Source organism: Styela clava, chromosome 8 (assembly GCF_964204865.1).
Source record: "Styela clava chromosome 8, kaStyClav1.hap1.2, whole genome shotgun sequence".
NCBI lineage: Eukaryota > Metazoa > Chordata > Ascidiacea > Stolidobranchia > Styelidae > Styela > Styela clava.
The window spans coordinates 10,502,303-10,524,020 of record NC_135257.1 but is presented as its reverse complement, the minus strand read 5'-3'; the positions used below and the strand labels follow the sequence as shown (position 1 = coordinate 10,524,020).

General features: G+C 34.9%; 3 protein-coding genes across 3 annotated transcripts; 2 read left to right on the top strand and 1 right to left on the bottom strand.

The window, feature by feature from the left end:
- The first annotated feature begins 744 nt into the window (after positions 1-744).
- Positions 745-1,893, top strand: LOC144425721 (uncharacterized). Its single transcript, XM_078115261.1, has one exon. The coding sequence runs from the start codon at positions 745-747 to the stop codon at positions 1,891-1,893; it is 1,149 nt and encodes a 382-aa protein (XP_077971387.1).
- A 2,253-nt stretch (positions 1,894-4,146) lies between these two features.
- LOC120345401 (ankyrin repeat and SOCS box protein 14-like) lies at positions 4,147-10,416 on the top strand. The gene is made up of 13 exons (XM_039414832.2): positions 4,147-4,530; positions 5,266-5,348; positions 5,795-5,959; positions 6,339-6,447; positions 6,587-6,745; positions 7,011-7,146; positions 7,217-7,391; positions 7,626-7,793; positions 8,027-8,132; positions 8,322-8,461; positions 8,589-8,697; positions 8,933-9,086; positions 9,533-10,416. Exons 1-13 carry the CDS (start codon positions 4,303-4,305, stop codon positions 9,661-9,663), a joined length of 1,863 nt encoding a protein of 620 aa, XP_039270766.2. The 5' UTR covers positions 4,147-4,302; the 3' UTR covers positions 9,664-10,416.
- Positions 10,417-11,151: 735 nt separating this feature from the next.
- LOC120345400 (rho GTPase-activating protein 39-like) lies at positions 11,152-21,614 on the bottom strand. The gene is made up of 14 exons (XM_039414830.2): positions 21,421-21,614; positions 20,225-20,350; positions 19,658-19,831; positions 18,931-19,033; positions 17,356-17,803; positions 16,859-17,043; positions 16,157-16,280; positions 15,578-15,760; positions 15,181-15,254; positions 14,347-14,456; positions 14,113-14,202; positions 13,900-13,991; positions 13,247-13,416; positions 11,152-12,994 (listed from the first exon to the last, which is right to left on the bottom strand). The coding sequence occupies exons 1-14, from the start codon at positions 21,432-21,434 to the stop codon at positions 12,800-12,802; spliced, it is 2,088 nt and encodes a 695-aa protein (XP_039270764.2). The 5' UTR covers positions 21,435-21,614; the 3' UTR covers positions 11,152-12,799.
- Positions 21,615-21,718: the final 104 nt, after the last annotated feature.

Sequence of the window (21,718 nt, the reverse complement as noted above, 5' to 3'; positions counted from 1 at the left end):
TGAAATATTGTGTCGGTATAAAAAACATGGATATTTTTTAAACATTGTGTTTTAGGCCGATTAAAAATGTAGGAGTGGAGTGTGCCAGATTTGGAGTGAACGATGAAAGGGTGTACCACTTCAACAAAGGTAGACGAGCCCTGCGGGAACAATCGATCGGAGATATGCAAAAGTTTCACAGCATCTGCTTTATTGCAGCGTTCAACTTTGTTTGGTTAGTTATCGTAATTTGATTATGATATCCAACTACGACAAGTCAACAAGAATAACATTACGTCCGTACACAGCAGGATAAATCGTATAACAAATACCAAGAAAACAAATGTATCGCCTTCTATGACGCTTACAACGTACTTTTGCTATAATGCCCTGCGTGATTGTGACGTAGGGGAGATGCGGGTGACTTGAGCCACGAGGAGACTTGTTCCACCCCCAAAATTAGCAACATGCATTAGTAATAGAATGCTCGCGCGCCCTCTGTTGGTAGGTTGTGTCATTACTTTATATTTGGTTGTGAGAAGCAGACGTTCTGTAGCTCTGGTGGAAAACAGTTAATGAAAAAGCCGGGATCGCAGCAAAAAGTGAATTTCATGGTCTCAGGTAATATGTTTACTATTAATAATATTACAAGTCGTGGTTTAATCACATTAAGTCATTGTGGAGTCTATGTTGTGATGCTCTAATGGAGACTATTGCAGCGCACGTCGAGTAGTCATTCGGCAGTAGCGGAGCTCAAATGGGAAGATGGCCGATCATGGGAGGGTTGATCCAGTGGTCACCAGGAGGGTTGCTCCGTGGCTCAACGCTCCTGCATTGGATATATTTTTCATCACATTTTTTCTTTATCAGACGATGCCGCAAACATACAAAAGAAAATCAACCCGTGGAAGTGATCCGGCATTAGTCGAAAGGGCGGCAGAAGCGGTAAAAGAGGGATGCAGTATTAGATCGGCAGCGAGAACATTTGATGTGGACCGAATGACGCTTAAGCGACACATGGTTAAACAAAAACATGACCCGTTTGGTACAAGCGGCTACAAGAATTGCAAGCTCAAGAATATGATATTCAGTTCTGAAATGGAAGCTGAACTAGCTAGTCACATCAAAACACTTGCAGCAAACTACCATGGCCTATCCAAAGATAAATGCCGATGTTTGGGGTATGAGTTTGCAGCAAGAAACGATGTTGATGTGCCAAAAAATTTGAAAATCAACAAAAAATCTGGTCAATGGTTTTGGCTTGGATTGAAAGCACGCAATAACCTTGCAATTCGAAGTCCAGAAGCTACTTCATTAGCCAGAGCAACGGCGTTCAATCGCCATACAGTAGGACAGTTCTACAAAAACCTTGCCAAAGTAATGGACCAACACAAATTCGAGGCACAAGACGTATATAACATCAACGAAACAGGGTGCCATACGGTGCAAAAGCCTGAGAGCATTGTTACGGAAAAAGGGGTTAAGCAGATTGGTTCTGTCATATCAAGTGAGAGAGGTGAGCTGGTAACCGTAGTCAATGCGATCAACGCTGCTGGTGGATTTATTCCGCCCTACATGATATTTCCTCGTGTCAATTATCGTAATTACTTCATACGAGGTGCGCCACTGGGATCTGACGGTGCGGCCACCAGATCAGATTGGATTAACGTGGAAACGTTTATAAACTATCTCGATCACTTCATTAAGCATACACGCTGTATACCCGACAGAAAGGTATTGCTCATCTTAGACAATCACGAGGCCCACGTTTCACTGACAGCTGTTGACAAGGCAGAGGCGAACGGATTTGTGGTGTTGACCATCCCTCCACACACGTCCCACAAACTCCAGCCTTTAGACAAGACTGTTTATGGATCATACAAAAGAGCCTACGCGCGCGCGATGGATAATTAGATGAGGTCCAATCCGGGTAAGACTGTGTCTATATACGATATAGCTCATTTGGTGAACGAAGATCACATCTGCGCATTCGTACCGCGTAATATCCTAGCTGGCTTCCACAGCACTGGTATTATGCCTTTCAACAGCGACGTATTCTCAGATGAAGACTATGCGCCATCTTCAGTTACAGATCGCGAAAATCCAGTTTGCTCGGCAGTAGACAATGTTGAAAGCGTGTCAGGTTTACAGAGAAATCCCGATACTCCCACGAACCAAAAAGATAACACAATTCAATCAGCAACTGGCGTTGGGAGCAATACTGGTTTGATTAGAGCAGTGCAGACTACCAACGCGGAGACTCCTTATGTGTCTCCAAGTGATATACTACCTTTACCGAAAGCAGGGCCAAGAAAGGTGAAAGCTTCAATATGAAAAAGGGTAACACAGGAATTTTGACAGACACGCCAGTTAGAGATGAAATAGCAGCAAAATCAGTGGCTAGGATAGAAAAAAATAGAGCAAAGAACTTCGGTCGGGCTAAAAAAATGCTCTTTGCAAACAAGAAAACAGTTAGAGTGAGGGTAGCACCATCCGGATGTAGCACTTCTTCGAGCGATAGTAAATCTAACGAGAATGTATTGTGCGACGATACTGATGACTCAGAGGAGGAAGATCAAAATATTATCGAGGGCGATTTTGTCATAGTCAAGATTAGTGGAAAATCTCGAATTGTTCACTACGTCGCAAGAGTTGATGCTTTCGAAGGAGTGTTTCTCCGCCGGGTTTTAAGCGTAAATGACCGAACTACTTTTATTTTGGATGTCGAAGATGAAGCACTTTGGTCGAAGAAAGACATTGCAAGAAAGTTACCAATCCCTAGCATTATTGGAACTTCACGTCGCACCCAGTTCACGTTCTCTTGCGACCTCGATGAATGGAATCTTTGATTTTCACATACTCTGTCACACGCTATTTCAACTTATGAATAAACGTTTCTTTTCGATTTCTAGGTGCTACCAAGGTGTAATAAGAAGGCTTCGGTGGTATAATTCGTTTCCATTCTGTATTGACTGACAAAAATAAATAAGATTATAGATGCATTGCCTCCTATTTAAGATTAGCTAAGTTAAAGTTGCCCAGTTGCCTCACGGTTCCGATACAGAAGTATTTGCATCTTACATTTGTGAAAGATACTCTCCCGATTGCAACTTAAACGCTACTTCCCGTGCCATTCTGCATGTAGCGGCTCAACTCTCATCAATGGTATGCACAACTCTCCTCAACATGCAGGAGACTTGTGACATCTGACACCCCTTTTTAAAACTGGCATAACTCAGAAACAGGGTCGGTTGGATTAAAAGAGACATAACTGTAATATAGCAGAGGTAATGACCTTCGGATGATATGAGCGTCTTCAAATTGCTACGAACGATTGAGGAGATATAACTAAATATATAAAAAATGGCTCATCTCTCCCGCATCTCCCCTAACTGTATTCGATGCTGACCACGATCCACGGAAATCTCATGAAATAATGACTGCCTTGAATAAATAGATAAAAAATTTGGGTAGAATGTAATTTTGATGAAAATCAGGTCAATGCTGAAAGTTAAATACAAGGCCCGAGTTTGCCATTCTGGTTTTTGTCAAACCTCAGACATCAACGAAGAAACGTTCTATTTCTGTCTCAATTCCCAGCAGACGACTGTCGACTGGAGAAGCGTTGTATGTTTTGGATTGTAACTTATTAATTTCATGCCAGCTATACGAAGAAAGAGCCAATGTCAGTGCACGTAGCGACTTTCTTTGTTTCAATGTTGCGTCAAAGAATTTGGAAAGCTAGTTCTGTATGTTCATCACGAGCCATAAGCTCTAAATATGTATGTATGAATATGGGAAATTATATAGTCATTTAGAACCACAGCTTTGGCTGATACGTCACAGTTCAGTTTAGTTATTTATTTTATCTATCTCTACTGTGATCCATTTCACGTTTTGAGCGTCAATGTTAACTTATTTTATCACTTTAGCATACGATGTTGATATAACAGCAGGTTATTTTTAATGTTATCAGTATTAAATTCCTTCGCAAGACTTCTTCAATTCAATACAAAGCCAGTGTATGGTTAGATCATTTATGTGCCAAGTACAAGTCGTTTGTAGTTGCTAAGACCCTGGAATTAAATCCATAAATCTAAACTACGAGTATTGTTGCAAACAGTTTAAATATTTTTGCATTTTTGGGACATGTTCAAAAGAATATTTTGTACAAATACAGATATGCTACTACTTTAAATAATAACATATCCTGAACTAGTCGGTCTGACAGACAGGAAATTTAAATCACTGGTCCAAGAATTGAGGTCGTCAGGCGGAAGTATCGCTGATAGAAAATAAACAACAAACTCTGTTGAATACACGATGACGATGGCTGTTTCAGCTCCGATTCCAATACCAATGACAGAACGCGACGAGGAGGAACAGCTAGAGTTTGCAATTATGCGCAGCCTAGAAGAAAATTATAGCCCATTTTCATCTACCCAAGATATACCTTCCGATAATGCAGACATTTTATCTTCAAGTGGACCTACAACATCCAGCGGGAAATCTACTCTGGCACCTTATCGCAGATCGAGAACTGTTCCAAACGTGAGTACGATAATAAAAACTTGTTTATATATTTATGATGTAATTCTGTCTTGAACATACGATAAAAATGCGGTTCTGAGAAATGTTCTAATCTTACGAAATGATAAACGGTCTTTATAAAGATGCAGCAACTTCATCTTCATTGCCTTGCATTCAGTCTTCAAGACCAAAGCGTCTTTCTCAATTTTTGGTATCGATTGTACTCGTCTGTTGATTCTTTGACGAAGACGTATATGAATGATTGATTAAAACTGCACTTGAAAGTAACGATTCATTGATAAAGTTTGCCATACCTGGCGTTCTTTTTTCGATGTTATTTATTTTTTATTAATTTGGTATTTTAAAATCAATAATGCTTATATATACGATATTGTTAGAAATATGCCAATGACATAAACAATATCATCTCGATAAAATGATGAGAAATATAATTCGTTTCATTCAACAAGTAACAAAATATACTGGAAAGGAAAGATGCTACAATGGGTTCTAAGAGCATCAATAGTCTGCTGGCTATGCATAAGCGTAGGCATCCATAGAAAACAAAATCTGCGACATCCCAGTGGAATTCAGGATCACGAGATGCTGATTTCGTTTTGACTGAGGTGACGTAATCGTCGCTTTCTGAACGACCTATCACAACGCGAAAAGATTGGCCACAGTAGATAGTAGGCTACTCATTAACACGTTTACGTGAGTTGATTAGACAACTGTGAAGTTATTACATACTTTTAGTGCGCTTCTTCACACTCAAGAAGTCCGAACGAGCCAACCTTGACAGCGAATCCAGTTCGAATAAGATCAATAGATTACAGTCCGTGAGTACAATACTTCGTTTTTAAGTTATTGGAATTTTTTAATGGGAATTATTTATCATGAAGTGAAGAAATGATACAGAGAGAACGAGATAGGGGATAGCTTGTATTCGAGCTGAATGATGGTATATTTATTTTCACAAATCTTTATCAATTGAGGTGTGATTAAATACGTTCTAAAAATAGCTAGAAAGCCAGATTTGTTTTTTGTTTTGATCTGAAGCAAGAATACTCGAAGAAGCATGTTTAAGTAATATATCTAGAGTGATATTTTGACCCATGCATTGCCCTATTTTCTAGATAACGATATAAATTTCCTTATCCACTCCGGTAAGTAAAACAATGACATAATCAATTGAATGGTCTCCTGTCAGACTACACCGTTATTTCACCAAAGGAATACAAAGTAAACAGTTGTCTTTCATAACGTCTGGCGTTTTATTAAGCAGGCCAAGACCAACGTATTCAACTGATTGCTGTGAAGTGAAAAATGCTATTCTTGATCACAATCAAGAATATATAAAGAATTTAAACACTAAACGTAAGGATGTGAATCCCCCTCTCCATATTGCCGTTACACGTAATCATTTCACCTGTTTGGAAGAAATAGTCGGGTTTGTATATATATATTTATATATTTGATTCGCCGAGAATTTTTCTCAAGTTTTTATCACGACTAAAAAAGATTGTTATTAAATATAATGTTTTGTAATCTACAAATAAAAAGGAGCTTTGTGTCGATACTCGTTTTAATTAATTGCACGCATCCATTATACGTATAGCATGCCACCAATCGTTTTTCAAATTTGCCTAGATACTGATTTGTCCAATGATACATTCTCTATGCAATCATATTTAACACCTCCGAAAAATGTTCTAGTGTTCAATACAATTGTTAAAAATTTTTAGTATAGAAATCGACTTTCTTTCTGTTAGATAGTGGTAAGAAATAGTTTAGGTTATACTGATTTATTTCACTTTGATGTTATCCAGAGGCATGCCAGAGTTGGTAATGTCGCGTGGTACCAAAGGAGAGACTCCATTATTTCTTGCGGCCACAGAAGGAAACATCAACGCTGCTCGTAGGCTTGTGGCTGCAGGAGTGAGTATTCAATTAATTAGGATATTAAATTATTGTTTCACGTGAATGTTTTTTTTTATATAGACAGAAAGAAAATATTTTATACGGGTTAATATTAAGATATTTTTCACAGAATTAAAAAAAAATCATTTTGTTAAAGGCGGACGTGAATAATGGAAACACAAATAAAGATACTCCGCTTCAAGCTGCGATTGAAAACGATCACCGTGTTATGGCAAGACTTTTACTGAAAAGTGGAGCTAATCCAAACCAAGCGCTGAATCGAGGTTGGACAGCGGTGCACGAGTGCGTTTACAGAGTAAGTTGGCCTATTACCTCGTAGGAAGTCAGGAAACATAAGTTAAACAAATAATATTTATAGAGAAAGCGCACAATGGCGCAATTGACTCGACTAGAAGTCTTCTTGAAGATAGGACTAGACTTGAACTCGGATTGGGCCATCGGACTGAGAGACCTCACTCGGAAATAATTTCGTCGATACAGAAAAAATTCCGACTTTTTCAATTTTGTCATTTCTGATTTCGCAACATATTATGTTGTGTATTCATTTATGCTGTTTACAGGGTAACTGTGAAATATTAGAAATTGTTCTCAACTTTGGAGGGGATCCGAATATACGCGATGTTTATGGAATCAGTCCTGTTTTCACAAGTGCAGCATGTGGACGAAATGAATGCTTGGATTTGCTATTACGTTCTGGTTAGTATACTTTCTATTTCAAATCGAGTATTTCTGCTACGAAAAAAGTATTCACACATTTTTGTTGCAGGTGGGGATCCGAATCTTTGCGCCTCCAGCAAAGCAGCTTCTCCGTTATATGAAGCTTGTAAAGAAACCCATGTTGATTGTGCGATAACACTTCTTGAACAAGGAGCGGATCCTCACATTGCTAATTGTGACGGATTGTATCCTATACACATCGCCTGCAACAAAGGATCCATTGAGTAAATACTTTTCTCTCAAACTTGTTCCGATTTGCAGGTTTATTAACAACAAGTTTGGCTAGACTGATTTATGAGCGAAGGCGTGCAGCATCTGTATTGGCGCAACCTCAAATTGTTAATAATGACCAATTTTGCAACCATTAATTTGACCCGTATCTGTGATGTGTTAATTTCGCGAATTGTGGTTATTAAGGAATCTGAGAGAAATCTAAAATCTGTTACGCTTTACTTCAGACTTGTCGAAGAACTCCTGAAAGTAACCGACAGATCTTTGGTCGAGAATTGCGGTATGAGTCCTGTGCACTCTGCAGCCAAAGAGGATGAAATTGAAATTTTGGAACTTCTGATTGAACATGGATATGATGTCAACATAAAGATAAAGAAAGACAAAATCTCATATAGGTTTGATTTTTTATTTTGAAATTTTAATTTTTCTTGATGACAAACAATAGTCTTTTAATTAAAATTTCATTCATCATTGTTTAATAGTAGTTTACGAAGTCAAAAATGACCCGTAGGTAAAGAAAGTAAAGCGGCTGTCACAGAAGTTACGATTTTGGAAGAAAAGATTCTCTCTCGATCCATTTTTTGTATTCAGTATTGCAACCCAATAATGTAATATGGTCGTATCACAGAGATCGTCGACAGACAGCTTTATTTTTCGCCGTCTACAACGATTCTGAAGAGACGACTGAGTTATTATTGAAAGCTGGAGCAAATACCGAATTGGATTATGTCAAGGTGAAGTAGAAAACTCGAGTAAGCAATAATTATCCAGAATATGATAAACAAAGGATTGGACTTTTACTATTTTAGTTTACAAACATCATATTCATATATATATATATGTATATAGGTATATAATGATATTATCTCATTATTTTCATGCGCTTTTCTGCTTAATTTATAATGATGCCAATCGCGCTTCAGCCTCTTCTTGTTGCCGAATCTCATGGCCAATACAAAATTGTTGACTTATTAATAAAACATGGAGCTGATGTGAACGCTTCGTTTGCTGAAGAAGGTGCCTTGTATCCTGCTACTGCTGCGTTTGCTGTGAAAGATCCGAGGTATTAAGATTCTAGCTCTTTATAAGCCTTGTGCGAACGTTCAATCACGAATTGGCCAGTATGTTTTTCATCACATTTTTGAAACGTATATATACTTTCGCAAACCACTAAGCCATTTTTATTTCAGAATGTTTCGTAAATTGTTGCTCGCTGGATGTGACGTTGCCAGATGCTTCGCGTGCCTTATAGGAGAAGATGATCATTCTAGATACGAAGAATCTTTACAAAAGAAATCGGTAAGAACACAAAAAATTAACGCATTTGTGTTTTAGTCCACTGTAATTTTGAAAAAATGTAGATCTTACAACCAACTTTTATTGTAACACAAAAAGTTTAGAGGTTGAATGATTTCACATTTTGCGAGGTAAGGTGTTCGACTCAATACCAGTCTGAAATAATTGTTCAAAATGTTACCGAGTCAAGCACATTCTTCAGGAAAATAAAGTTTAACGTTTTATGTTATCATAACAGTTCTGCCATTTCCTGTCACAAGAAAGAACAGCTGAATGGGCAGGATGGACTGTCCATCGGCTGCTCCAGTTCGTATCAAATGTGCGACTTTGCAGCAGAATGAGGGAAATGTTGGAACAAACGGAGGAATGGGAAGGAATTGAAGAGATCGTCGGTATGTTCATGTGTTATGTAAAATTTTATTTTTACATGTACATAATCGTAATTGTGTACATCATGTATGCCTGATTTTAAATTATTTAATTAAACTGAATATTTTGAGCCCTATACTTCACATCCTCTTTCAACAGAAGATAAAAGTGGAATGTCATATAAATGTGTCACATGTGTGCCATTGAGTTAGAAAATTTACCCAAGACTCGGAGCATTGGAAACCGTAGAAAATTAAAGAAAAATAAAATAGCCTTTTAGTGACTTTAACATCTTTGTTTTGGAAACGATTGATCTATTAGTTGCGAAAAAGGCGACTCTTTAACAACAACGACCCAAACGAGAATAAAAACAATAATTGATAAAAACGATCTTCTTAAAAAAAATTAGAATCTTTTAAACCTTCGTAGATATATATACCAAGTGTAATGAGGTTGAATATTATTACAGGCAACCCAAGGCGACTTTCTCATCTGTGTCGTTTGAAGATTCGTAAAGTCGCGAGAAGATACGAGTTTGAGTCTGACGACTTGCCACTGCCAAGGCCGATTATTAATTTCATAAATCACGACACATTTTAGTGATGATTTAGCGCTCAGCTGGGCGCAATCGGACGTGACCAAATTACAGGACGTGTCAAATTATCGGACTTTCCTACTGCAGACCAAAAGTGCTGCAAACGAATTATCTATGCGAAAAGACGACTGCAAAACACGGTGTACGACTGAGAAGCATGCTGGATGTTATGGCCAAAGCAACGTCGGCCATAGAAGAATGCTGGACTGGATTTGACTACCTTAAAAACGATTCTTTGTTACTGTTACCCAATCAGACTTCCATTGAGTATTTAAAACTGAGATGGGTGAAACATTACTTTTAGATCGCATATTGAGTAAAGTTGCAAACACAACTAGACACAAGGGTAGGGTGTTCAGGTCAGAACTGAATCATTTTTGATGAATCCACTAGAGGGTTAACCAGGCGCGCTACTGATTAACTTTGCCACAAACTTGTAACTATGGGTCACATCATGAACGTCGAGTTCATCATCACGTCAGATAATAATAAGACTCAGTTTTACCTACCCAACAAAGCGGAATTAATAGCATAAAGGCAACTTTGCAGCGAACAAGCTTTTGCTCATTATACATCGTTTGACTTTTTGCTGTAATTTTTCAATAAAAGCTTTTTATGATCCATTTTCAATTCCATAATACCAAGGCGTCGATGGTCATTTACCTCCAGCGCGTTACTAAATCGACAAATGATTTAGTATCACACCAGGGCCACACATTTACTTCTCAGGCTGGATGTTGACAAATCGGTTAAATTAAATATCTTTTGTCTGAGAAATTGCAGTGATATCTCAGAATAGGTATTACCTTCACGGCTCATTTGCAAGCACTTGAATCCACCTCCCCCCCCCCCCCCCATTTGATTCTGGTACAAGATAGCACAAATGTACACCTTTCGTTTTAGGCAGAAAACAATTTCTCTTCGGCAAACTATACATTATAATAGTAAACTAGCTTGATCAAAGTAAAACGTAATAACAAAAAAAAAAACTCTTGAATATAAAACATTATCTAATAACAACAACCTTAGTTATACTACATTCAGTTTAAAAATACTGATAAGAGGCGCTCAAACAGCAAATAAAAAAAAATATTATAAAGGATCCCCTACAAATATACTAGCTATGTAAATGCTAATTTAGACATTCAAGAAGCTGGACATTTTAACTGGTATACACCAAACCCGATGACATGACATATGCAAGAATAACTAATGTACTTAAACTTTTTCAGCTATTGTAAATTGGAATGCCAGATTGTCTGGGAATCACTCCGCTACACCAAATCATAAAAAAAAAATTGTGACGTAAAAAATGGGCCACTGTATTTAAGTGCCGCATGAGAGCCAACCATAACACACAGAATGTAATAAAATTTGGTGAGCAATTCCGAATAGGGGATAGAAATATTCCCTCAAATCTAGAAAAGATGGTAGCTCATTCGCTGCCAGTACTTGTTTATGGCCTTTTATAGAGCAAAAACAATCATAAAAAAGATTGCTGTTTGTAGCAAAATTTAAACGAATATGTGTACAACATACATTGATTAGCATTGCAAATAAAAAATAAATACTCTTTTTCAGACACTGAAATGAACAGATTATTTACAATATAAATATTAATAGGACTGCTTCATATTTGCATTATGATGTCATACACCATGTAATAATTGTTAATGACCTTTGATGATTTTCTTTCTTCAGTTTTAATATTGCACCTTACCACACAGACATTTAATGAATATCACGGAATGATATACCTTTGATAGGGAATTGTTCAAATATATAGTCAATTTTCGAAAACACATAGGTACCGGTAGTTATACATTTTATATTTATATTCCATTTACCAGAGACTATAACGGAATGTAAGATTCAAATGATAAGTATTGCAATTATTGTGAAAAACTCAAATAGTGTATTGAATAACAATGTAATAAAAATACTAACTTTTCAATTAAATATTACCATCACTGTTAGCATAGAACTGGCATCTGTTACTTCCAACATTAAAAAATGAAATAATGATATCTAGTTTTAAAAGTTATGTAAAAATCTAAAATACTTTAAAATGTTATGCCGAAAATATGAATTCATATCTTTATGTCACATTTATGATTCAGTTAAAAAATTATATTAGAAATGAAGAGTATCGAGAAAATGTGGTATTTTGGTTTAGTAGACAACATTGATTTTCATATCTGGCATGTTCAAGTATTATTTACTGAGATGAAGTGTTATTCAACTTATTTTAAAATGATACAAAAGCAAAGTTGTCAAAACTCTTAAATGTGCAGTGCCTAGTTCAGAGCAATTTGGCAGCTCTGACTATTAAACACATCAAACAATACTATTAAATGGTCTTAATCATTTCATCAAATGTGATAACTTCATTAAGGAAAAAATGAAAAAAATAACCTTCAATAAAATGTAAGAACACTTAAAAGCGACAGAAAACTGGAATATCTATGATCAAAAATCTCAATTTAAATTCACATACTCTAAGTAAGAAAAACAAAAAAGCAAAATACAAACCAAAAGTAATTAAATACTTTTTCATTATGGCAATAATTTGTAGAACATCAATGCAGGATATCATTATTTTCTAATATGTGAATACAAATCACTTGACAGAAAAAGAAAAAATATCAAAAGAGAAATAGCCTATGGGTGAGTGGAAACTCGCATTCCAATTTTTCTTCGCTGAACATCGGTTGTAGTTAATAGTTATCACTGTAATTAAGCAGTCCATCAAAAGCAGATAAGCAATCTTATAACAAACAGCTTCTGAACTTTCAAATTATCATCAGTTTTTTACAATTTACCTGCCAGTTTTGTCCTATAGTAGAGCGAAAATTGATTAGTTTATACGAGAATTACTCTCAACTATAATCCTAATTATGAGTATACTAATTGATGAAAATGAGCGACATATCTTAACAAATTGGTCAGGATATTTTTTAATAAAATACAAGGAATAAAACAAAGTTTAAGAAATAATTAATATTAAACCTTATACCCTGCAGCTTGGCATTAATCATGCTTTGTGCAATAGTAGCACAAAAACACTTTCTTCGCTAACTAAGAAATAGATCAAATGAAAACATCTCGTCAAAAATTGTCAAAATTCTCCATCCAAATTGCTCACAATATTTCGTCCATGAATGAAGTATCCATATTTAGTATTAAGGTTCGAATGAACGACATTTCCTTGCGGGTATTTTCAAAAATAATTCTTGGGTCGTCAGAATCGCATCGTAAGCAGTTAGGAGCCATCACCATTGCTAAATTATTAGAATCCATTTTTGTGACTGAAGAATGTTCTGGCAGTGAAAATATCTGTAAATTTCATATAAGATTGTAAGTTATTAACATTTTAAGAAATTTTTACCAGTAAAATTGAAATTAATTCTTTTACATACATAACAAACATCAATAGTAATTGTAATTAACTTATAATTATGGAGATATGACAAAGTTGAAACGAAATTTGAAAACAAGGATGCTTGACTACAAAAACATATTTTCAAGATTTGAAATGATCAAAATCAGCAATTCATTCAAAACGTTGTCTCAAAAAGGAGGACATACCTGTAAAAACTTAATTAAATATGATAGACATAATCTGTTGATTTCAGGCAATGAATGAACCACAGCTTCTGCTTCAGCAGGTGAATTAAAATGTGTTATACAAAGATCATAATATTGATCAGGAATCAAAGGTTCCTCTAATTCACGATACCAGAGTTTGAGCAGAGACCCTGAGAATATAAAGGGGAAAAAGTTAAATAAAAAGAACGAAAACTTTTTTTTGTAAATTACATTTGTCAGTTTCCAGTTTCCACCATTTTTTTTTAACTATGCTAGTATGTTTTATATAACATTGGCTAACGTGAAGGTCAAACGAAATCACTCAGAAGTGAAAAATGTACCCAGAATGAAGTTAAAGACAACCGGCCATTGAAAACCATTCGTCGAAAACTTTGTCAAGGCTAAATTTGAGGAAATCAACAACAAAATTCACTTCAACTAAATTTTGTATATTATCCCTTATTTAGCCTAGATACCAACAATAAGGAAACTTCGGCATAAAAAAATCTAAAATATATCAATCTGCTATTATATAACTGTATTTAGAGGCAACTTCACTCAGTATATTTTGTGCTATCTTTTTGACCTGTGACAATAATCGCTCAGTTTGAAATAAAATAATGAAAAAAACAAAACAGCATCCAACACTTCACCTGGTACATGTGGATCTCTCAAATGATCTGGCACATCCCAACGATCTATTTGCACTTTCAATGTGTTGACTTCATCAATGTCACCGGGAACTCTGTAAGAATAATATTAATAAAGCACCAGTTAGCAATAGCATACATATGTTAGTACTCGTACAGGCCAACAGCAGTTTTAACTGTATATAAATACAGAAACGAATGCACAATTATTCATACCTGAATATACCCTCTGTTTTATTTCCCCCGAGCTTCAAAACGTAGTCAGATAAAGTTGTCATTATCCATGGTAATCTTCTGTCGGGATATCTGGTTTAAAAAAGTTTTGCCTCAGTTAATTTCATATTTAGTCTTTTTGATGAGAGATTTGCGATAGCACATAAAAGAACCAATGCACTCTATAAGAATTTAGACAAATTACAAAGATTATGTCTAAGACTAAGATCAACCTACTTTACTTCCTGGAGAGCCATTATTTCTTGCAATGTATTTCCAAACATAGATGGATTAAATATTGATCTCTGTGCCTGAATTATTTCATCTTTTGTTGGTTTCTTGTTACCCTGAAAGATAGTGATGAAAGTGAATTTCGTGAGTGGGTGAAATGGCTTAATAGTTACCGCTTTGGGTCACATTGAACACACCACATTAAACTATATTATCAATTTCCCAAATTTATATGATTTAAACAAAACAATCATAAAATGATGAATTGACTGTTTATGAATTGTATGGCATAGTATTAATGCATTTTAATTAAATTTTGGACATTTCCCATTGTCAAGTGGTATTTGAATGAACAATTAAAAATAAAGTAGATGGCTGAAACAATTTTTAAACTGTGTTCGATGCATGTTAAAAGCAAAAGGAGACACAATGAGTAATTGTGCTAAACCCATTTTTCAGCACTAAACATATGTGATTTCCTATCATAAACAATGGTAAATAATGACATCAGCACATTTCTATATAGATACATTCAATTCTGTATCACATTTTTGTTCAAAAACTCCTTTTGTATGATAGTATCACAAATAACTAGGACAGACTATAATAATTGAAAAAAAAATTTATGAGGTAAAAAGCCATAAACGTTTGTTCATTGGATTAATGTAGTACAAGTTGTACAACTCATATAATTGTAAGTTAATTGGTAGACAGCGATTAAATTTTACAACCATCAACAAGTAAAAACTGTTTAAAATTACAGAGTCCGACCAAATAAATCTAAGTCACAAAAACCCTAATTATTATAGCTATGTAAAGTGTTAATCCTTGTTTACTTACCTTCTTAGCCCCAGTTTGAAGGATTTTTGTCAATCTTTTCACACAGACATTCCCATATTCGCTCACTTTTACACCTAAAACAAGACAGAGTTGGGATTTGTAGACATTTTTTTTCATTTATTGAGGCTTTCTTGAAACAAGTAATCATATAGAAGAAAAAGCTTAGTATGGAAAACCAAGAATGTTACTGATTTTTTGGTTTGACATATCTTACAGAATTATACTTGAGTATGGTTTATTTTTGCAATATAGTAGACACTGCCTGAAATGCCACAAAATTTACATATTCCCACGATGAGGGTGCATGCTGAGCAATTTTCAAAATTGAATGAGTAATGAATTAGGATAGAAAAAGATTTACATATTTCTTGACAAAAACCACAAGAAACCCACAAACCTTTAACATCCGGCATATCAAGATGGGTAAAAATATATCCTTCCAAATATGAATGAAATTTGATAGATGGTGGAAAAAATGCAAGACACATTGCCAACAATTCTAATCCTCGTTCCAAGGAGTCTTCACGTGGCGTACCAGTAGTCTGCCTGCATAACTGAATGTAGATCTCATCTCGTAAAACTGTTGAAGATAAGAAAAAAAATTAAATAAGGTATAAATGATGCAATCAAACAACCCGATTGAATGGAATTAAATTTACTATAGAAAGATTTTGTTGTAATAATTTGAATGCCCAAATGGTGCTGTGATGTACAACTACCCAGTGTTTATAACCAACATAAATTTAGGTCCAGCATACAACCAGGGGCCAACAATGCACTAAGGGTGTGAGACATTTCATTCTATTTCATCCCAATCGTGTGTATATGCTCCAACTAGACATATTGATATATGATCCTATTTTTGGAATAAATATGATACTTCCCCTTTTGTTGATACAAAGAACCCCATTATAAAATAAGTTCTCTGAACCACACAAAAAGCTAGCAATACAAGAAACAAAAAATCAATCCCTACATGTATTTTGCCATCCTTTTGTAACGATATCAAGTGCAATGGCAGTATTGTCATTCTTCCTCAGTTTCCTATCTCCCATGTATGCCATAATTAACTTGAAAACTTCAATAGCTTCTTTCTTGGTCTAAATAAAAACAAATAAAATTGTTGAATCTGGATCTCCCAAATCGTTTGTATAAATAATTTGTCTTTAAATAATAAAAAAAGGGGGCTAAGACTGACAATAATTTTATGTCATAAAATGTAGCAGGATAGTCAGAAGAATGTTGAACACATTTTTGAGAAGTTGATCAAATTAACCAAAAAAACTCAATGAAATATTTAAAGGTTATTATATTTTAGTGTTGTAAATTTAGTATTCCCGCACACCAAACTAAAATGCATTCTATTCCTTAATGTCAATTGCTGGGTAATTATGTTGTTTGGTCACAAAAATTGTTATTGTTTGAAGCAGAGTTATGGGCACTCACTCTGAAATAAAAGCGACTGATCTCTAAGCAAGTCATGAGCGATCACAGAAGTGTCAACATCTACTAGAACTAAACAGAGCCATGATGGAGGATAACTTATTAGTAAGAACCAGTAGGTGCAGGACTTGACAAAGCTAAGTAAATAAGATCAAGGAAATATTTATAACATAAGGTAGTGAATCTTCAGAACTTTCTTAGTTCAGATTTCAATTGATTGAATTTGTTATCTTACATGTTTATCTTTAGTCATTATCATAGGTTTTCTGATGGGTTCCCTTGTCCAAGATAACATGGTATGAATGGTAATTTTCTTCCGTAATAATCCTTTCGTGTGTACATTAAGATTAGACTTGGCAAAGGATGCCAACGCTTCTGGTGCAACAGCATTTGATGGGCGCTTCGACATCTTCTTGAAACCTACATGTTACAAAGTAAAAAAGAATATTTCATATTATCTTGGAGAAGAGGAAAGAAGATAAGACTATGTAGGTCAATCATATGAGTTGGTCACAATGCCTTGAGTTAGTTGTCTATCAATCAATCAAAGGTATAGGAATAGCTAACAGGTTTATCGTTCAAATTTCAACAGCTTTTTTATCGTAGTATTTGTACATGCTCAGTTCTCGTAGTTAAAGTTAAATATTTTATTATAAATAAGAAAAGGTGGTATCAACCTAACATAATATGATAGTCTTAGTCATTGAAAATAAGTAACTGACAATAATTTACCTTGTGGAGGCTGAGAATGTGGAAAACTGAGACTTTTCGTTACACCTGAATTGCGGTCAATTTTTGTTTTCACTGATGAAAATCCTTTTTCTATGCTTGTATTTTTAGCAGCATTTCCAGTTATTTCAGATAATCCGTCATGTGATTTGGACCTGATGTGACCACTCAGTCTATTTTGTGCGGTTGAGTCTGTTTTGGGTCCGCTTGTTGCTGATGCATTCAGGTTTTCAGGGGATGGTGGAGGAAGGCTTGCCATCTCTTGTGATTGCCCTGATCCAGAGCCAATTCTTGGATGCTTAGGCTTTGTCTCATTTGAATCTAATGACCCTTGACCTCTTGAGTCAGGCCTGTTTTCTTTGTTGGTAATCAAAGAGTCAGATGATTTGGACTGATATTTCATCGTAGTTAGATTATTCCCCAATTTTCCATTTGACATTCTTGATCCACCCTAGATATAAAAATAGAGGTTATTTTAATAATTTTCCCAATTAGGCAGGGATTTGACGAGTCAGATAAGAAAACGTTCTTGCAATGTATAAGAAATTTTAATCAACAATATTGAGAGTGGAGGGTTCGACTCTTTTAATCAATTTTAGATAAGAAAATATCACTGATATATATTATAGGCTAGCAGCATATGTAATTTTCAACTGCCAAGCACCTTGAGGAAGAACAATAGCCTACACAAATGAATTGAATATATTTGTATATATATTCTAATTCGGTTCTTGGTTATGACTTCACATGCAAAATATCAGATTGTGATTTGTGATATAATATTTATGGTTATATTTTATTTTATTCATTCATATTCAAGAGAAAAATTTCATAAAAAAGTGCTTGAATAAAGGCAATGTAAATTGACAAATTTGGCTTAATTCAAGTCTTTAAATTTTTAAAATTTATTGGATGCTTGAAGTATTTAAAACCCATAGATGTTTTCAAGTAGATAATGACTACTCAAATGCATGCTTATTGCTTAATTTATTTGTTTTTGGCTGCGTTTTTTAATCCAAAATGAGATTCTTTCCACATTTAATTACAAGGCACTTGTTTGTTATAATTGGCTTAATTGTAAAACTAGATTTCGAACTTGAGCATTGACAGAAAAAAAAAATAGAATAGTGAAAAGGATTTAGCTTCACATTGTATTAAGTTGCCATGCTCATATTCTAAAAAATACCAAGAGTTACGCTATGTTAACAGATATAATTATTAGTTACTATTCTATAAAGCATAGTAGTATGCATACTTTAAAAAAACTGAAATCGGCTATGTTAGGAATAAATGATTTCTGAGTCTGACTGTCAAAAATACATCATGATGAAAATATTGAGTTGATAGAAACAGAATATTTGAAATATTCATTGCAATTGCAGCATTTGTGTTGCACACAAATTTGCCAAGTAAATACCGGTAGTTCTCAAAATTGTGCCTATTTTCTCAATTAGGCATAATTACAGATAAAAGAAGCAAAAACAGAAGTATGGTGTAAAACTTTGCTAAGAGGCATAGAAAATAAATAAAATAACTATATATTATTTAAATTATAGCCAAATCAAATATGATCCTTACTTCTTGTGATACTCTGTGGCCAGATGTTCTGTGTCTTCTCCTATTCCTTCGATCATTTGAATGATTTGGAGAATCTGAGTCAGTAGATCCAGCTGATTTTCTTCTAAAAAGGTATGTTAAGAATTGATTGCAAATATATTCGAACAATTTTCCATCTAATTAAAACTTCCAATTGTATATTATCATGAATAGAGAATATTAAACTATAGATGGCATGGTTTTGTATTAATAAGGTATGCTTTAATAATGTGAGAAATATTCAAATATCTATAAAAAAATGTTGTAAGACGAATTATAGTGTTTTCTCTGACAATGCTCTACACAAGCCGCCACTACTAGGTAAACATATACTATAGTTTGAAAAAACTGGAATCCTTCCGATTTGCTTACCAATTTATTACAGTTCAGATGGTCGGCATGGAATTTGAACCAAGATTTTAACTTGCGATGCCACCAGAGTTATTACGGTAAGTCTAGTGCTTTAACCACTAAGCCCACACACCCGCACATATCAAAATAGCTTGGCATTTAAGATTCTATAAAATGCAAATAGTTAAAATTTGCAATCTCATGAAGCCATGATGCATGCCAAACTTCCTTATTAAAATATTTGGTATAATCAATGAGTTTGATGCTGAAGTAGCAAATTTCATAGGAAAACCACAACTGCATTATGCATGCTGTAAAAAAATAATATAGCCCCTTTTTAAAACCCATTATATATTACCTATGGTGTTTTTGAGTTTTAGTCTGTGGCGTGACATCACTTCCTTTCTCTTTCAGTGTTTGTAATTTTGATAGAGGTATTGTGTCAGCTCCTTTTGGCCTGTGCCATACTGTTTGTTGTGTAGTTGCATTATAATAATAGTATCTAGATGAAACACTATCAAACAGTTCCCACCTAAAAATAATGAACAAAATATGATAAATCTCATTAGTTATGTGGGTGCTACTGCTACCATAATAAATTATAAGGATATCGCTGATCACCAGTAGCATACTAAGAGCGGTATATAAGTTTAACCCTGCGATATAGGAGTCAGATAAAGCTGAACCTGACAACATGAGACTTGAATCAATTCAAATTAACACTGTTGAGGAACAAACAAAATGTTGAAGACAATTCAACAAAGAAAAATTCTTGAAATGTCCAGTTTAAAGAAACGATGTTTATATTCGCAGAATAAGTAAAATTTTTCGACTTTTGCAGTAACTACCAATTACCATATACAATACAAGAAAACAATTCTCAAGTATATAAGCTTCGTTATTGATAAGTAAAAATGAAACTCACCATTGATTTTCACTTGCATATTTTACTGAGACACCATCAGGTACTTCCCAAACACATTCTCCAGTTACAAGGTTTGCATACATTCGCTCCCGAGTTCGGGGCTCAACAATTTCTACCCATTCCAAACTGTATAAATCAAACAATTTTTATTGTTAGAATCATTTCATCCAACTAAAGCTAATAAAAGCTAAAAACTGATTGCATTGGACAAAGTGTGATAGTTCACCAAAATTCACATATTTATCCTGGGGGAGAAGAAAGCCGCTAAGATGACTTAATCATATGTTGGAATACAGCCTCTCGCCCGGTTACTAGTCCATGTCATGTATGGGAACAGTTAGCCAGTTATTTGTTTCAAATGCATGGACTTGATGGAGGTAGCTGTAACTGACCATCGGTTACGTGAACCACTCTACGGCTACGAGGAGTCCAGCAATCCTTTACATTTTATTTGAGAGTTTATATAACCTAACAACTATGAATAAATCAACTGCTGCACAGAACAGGAAAAATGGATATCACTGATGATCAGAAAATGAAATATGACAATATTTCTTCCTATTAAAGGCAGCCAAAAACAAGTCAAATGATGAATATTATTTGTTTTTTATTGATGTAGTCATCCCTTATGATATATTTGTCTGTCACAAAGTCATGGAGTCAACAATCTAATACTACAATAACAAGTAGGTTTTTATAACTAGATAGACTACAGGCTAACTCAGGCTTATTGACTGTTAGTACTAGTCATTCATATAATTATTTACATTTGTGTATCCTCAGGGGTTGGAGTGCGAAGTGCTGTTACATATGATCTACCACTAATTACACTGCCAGAGTCTGCAGTGTTGAATCCTGTAGATGATGATTATGTGTGAAATAGCCTACTAAACTCCTCACAATCGACGATATGGCTGCATTACCCTGCATGGTAATTCAAGAATGCTTTATGTTTCAGCTATTTCCACTATCCAAATTCCCATACTGATATATAATGTAATAATACAGTGTTTTGGGCATCAAGTCGAGTCACTGCACTCTCGAATGCCAAGTCAAGACATTCCCGAGTGCGAAGTCGAGTCACGACACTCCAGAGTGCCAAGGTGATTCGAGTAGAGTTACTGACTAGCTACAGTCTCCTCAGTACAGATAATGCTCATATAGACCACAAAGTATATGAACAGTTACACACTTACCCCATTTTTGTCATGATCTGATTGACTGGCTTGTGAAATGTTTAGGCATTGTAGGATACCGACAATACTAAAATAAGTCCCAGTCCGAATTATGGTTTAGATGAGATGCGAGAACAGCAATACAATCTTCAAGAAAAAGTATGATGAACTAATATATATAACAAGCTTCAAAGTTAAAATATCAAAAACTGGAAAAAATACAATTGGAAAAGATTAAAACAGTGTTTACGGTTCCAATTGTTCAACTGTCAAATGAAGTACGCCGTACCGATATCCTACGTACAGACGTATATGGCAG

Excerpts from the sequence above, each read along its gene's own strand:
- LOC144425721 (XM_078115261.1), top strand. The coding sequence starts at position 745 with ATGGCCGATCATGGGAGGGTTGATCCAGTGGTCACCAGGAGGGTTGCT.
- LOC120345401 (XM_039414832.2), top strand. The coding sequence starts at position 4,303 with ATGACGATGGCTGTTTCAGCTCCGATTCCAATACCAATGACAGAACGC. Across the intron at positions 4,531-5,265 it reads GATCGAGAACTGTTCCAAAC|TGCGCTTCTTCACACTCAAG; the intron begins GTGAGTACGATA and ends ACATACTTTTAG. Across the intron at positions 8,698-8,932 it reads AATCTTTACAAAAGAAATCG|TTCTGCCATTTCCTGTCACA; the intron begins GTAAGAACACAA and ends TTATCATAACAG.
- LOC120345400 (XM_039414830.2), bottom strand. Across the intron at positions 19,034-19,657 it reads AAAACTCAAAAACACCATAG|AAGAAAATCAGCTGGATCTA; the intron begins GTAATATATAAT and ends ATACCTTTTTAG. Across the intron at positions 14,203-14,346 it reads ATGGCTCTCCAGGAAGTAAA|ATATCCCGACAGAAGATTAC; the intron begins GTAGGTTGATCT and ends TTTTTAAACCAG.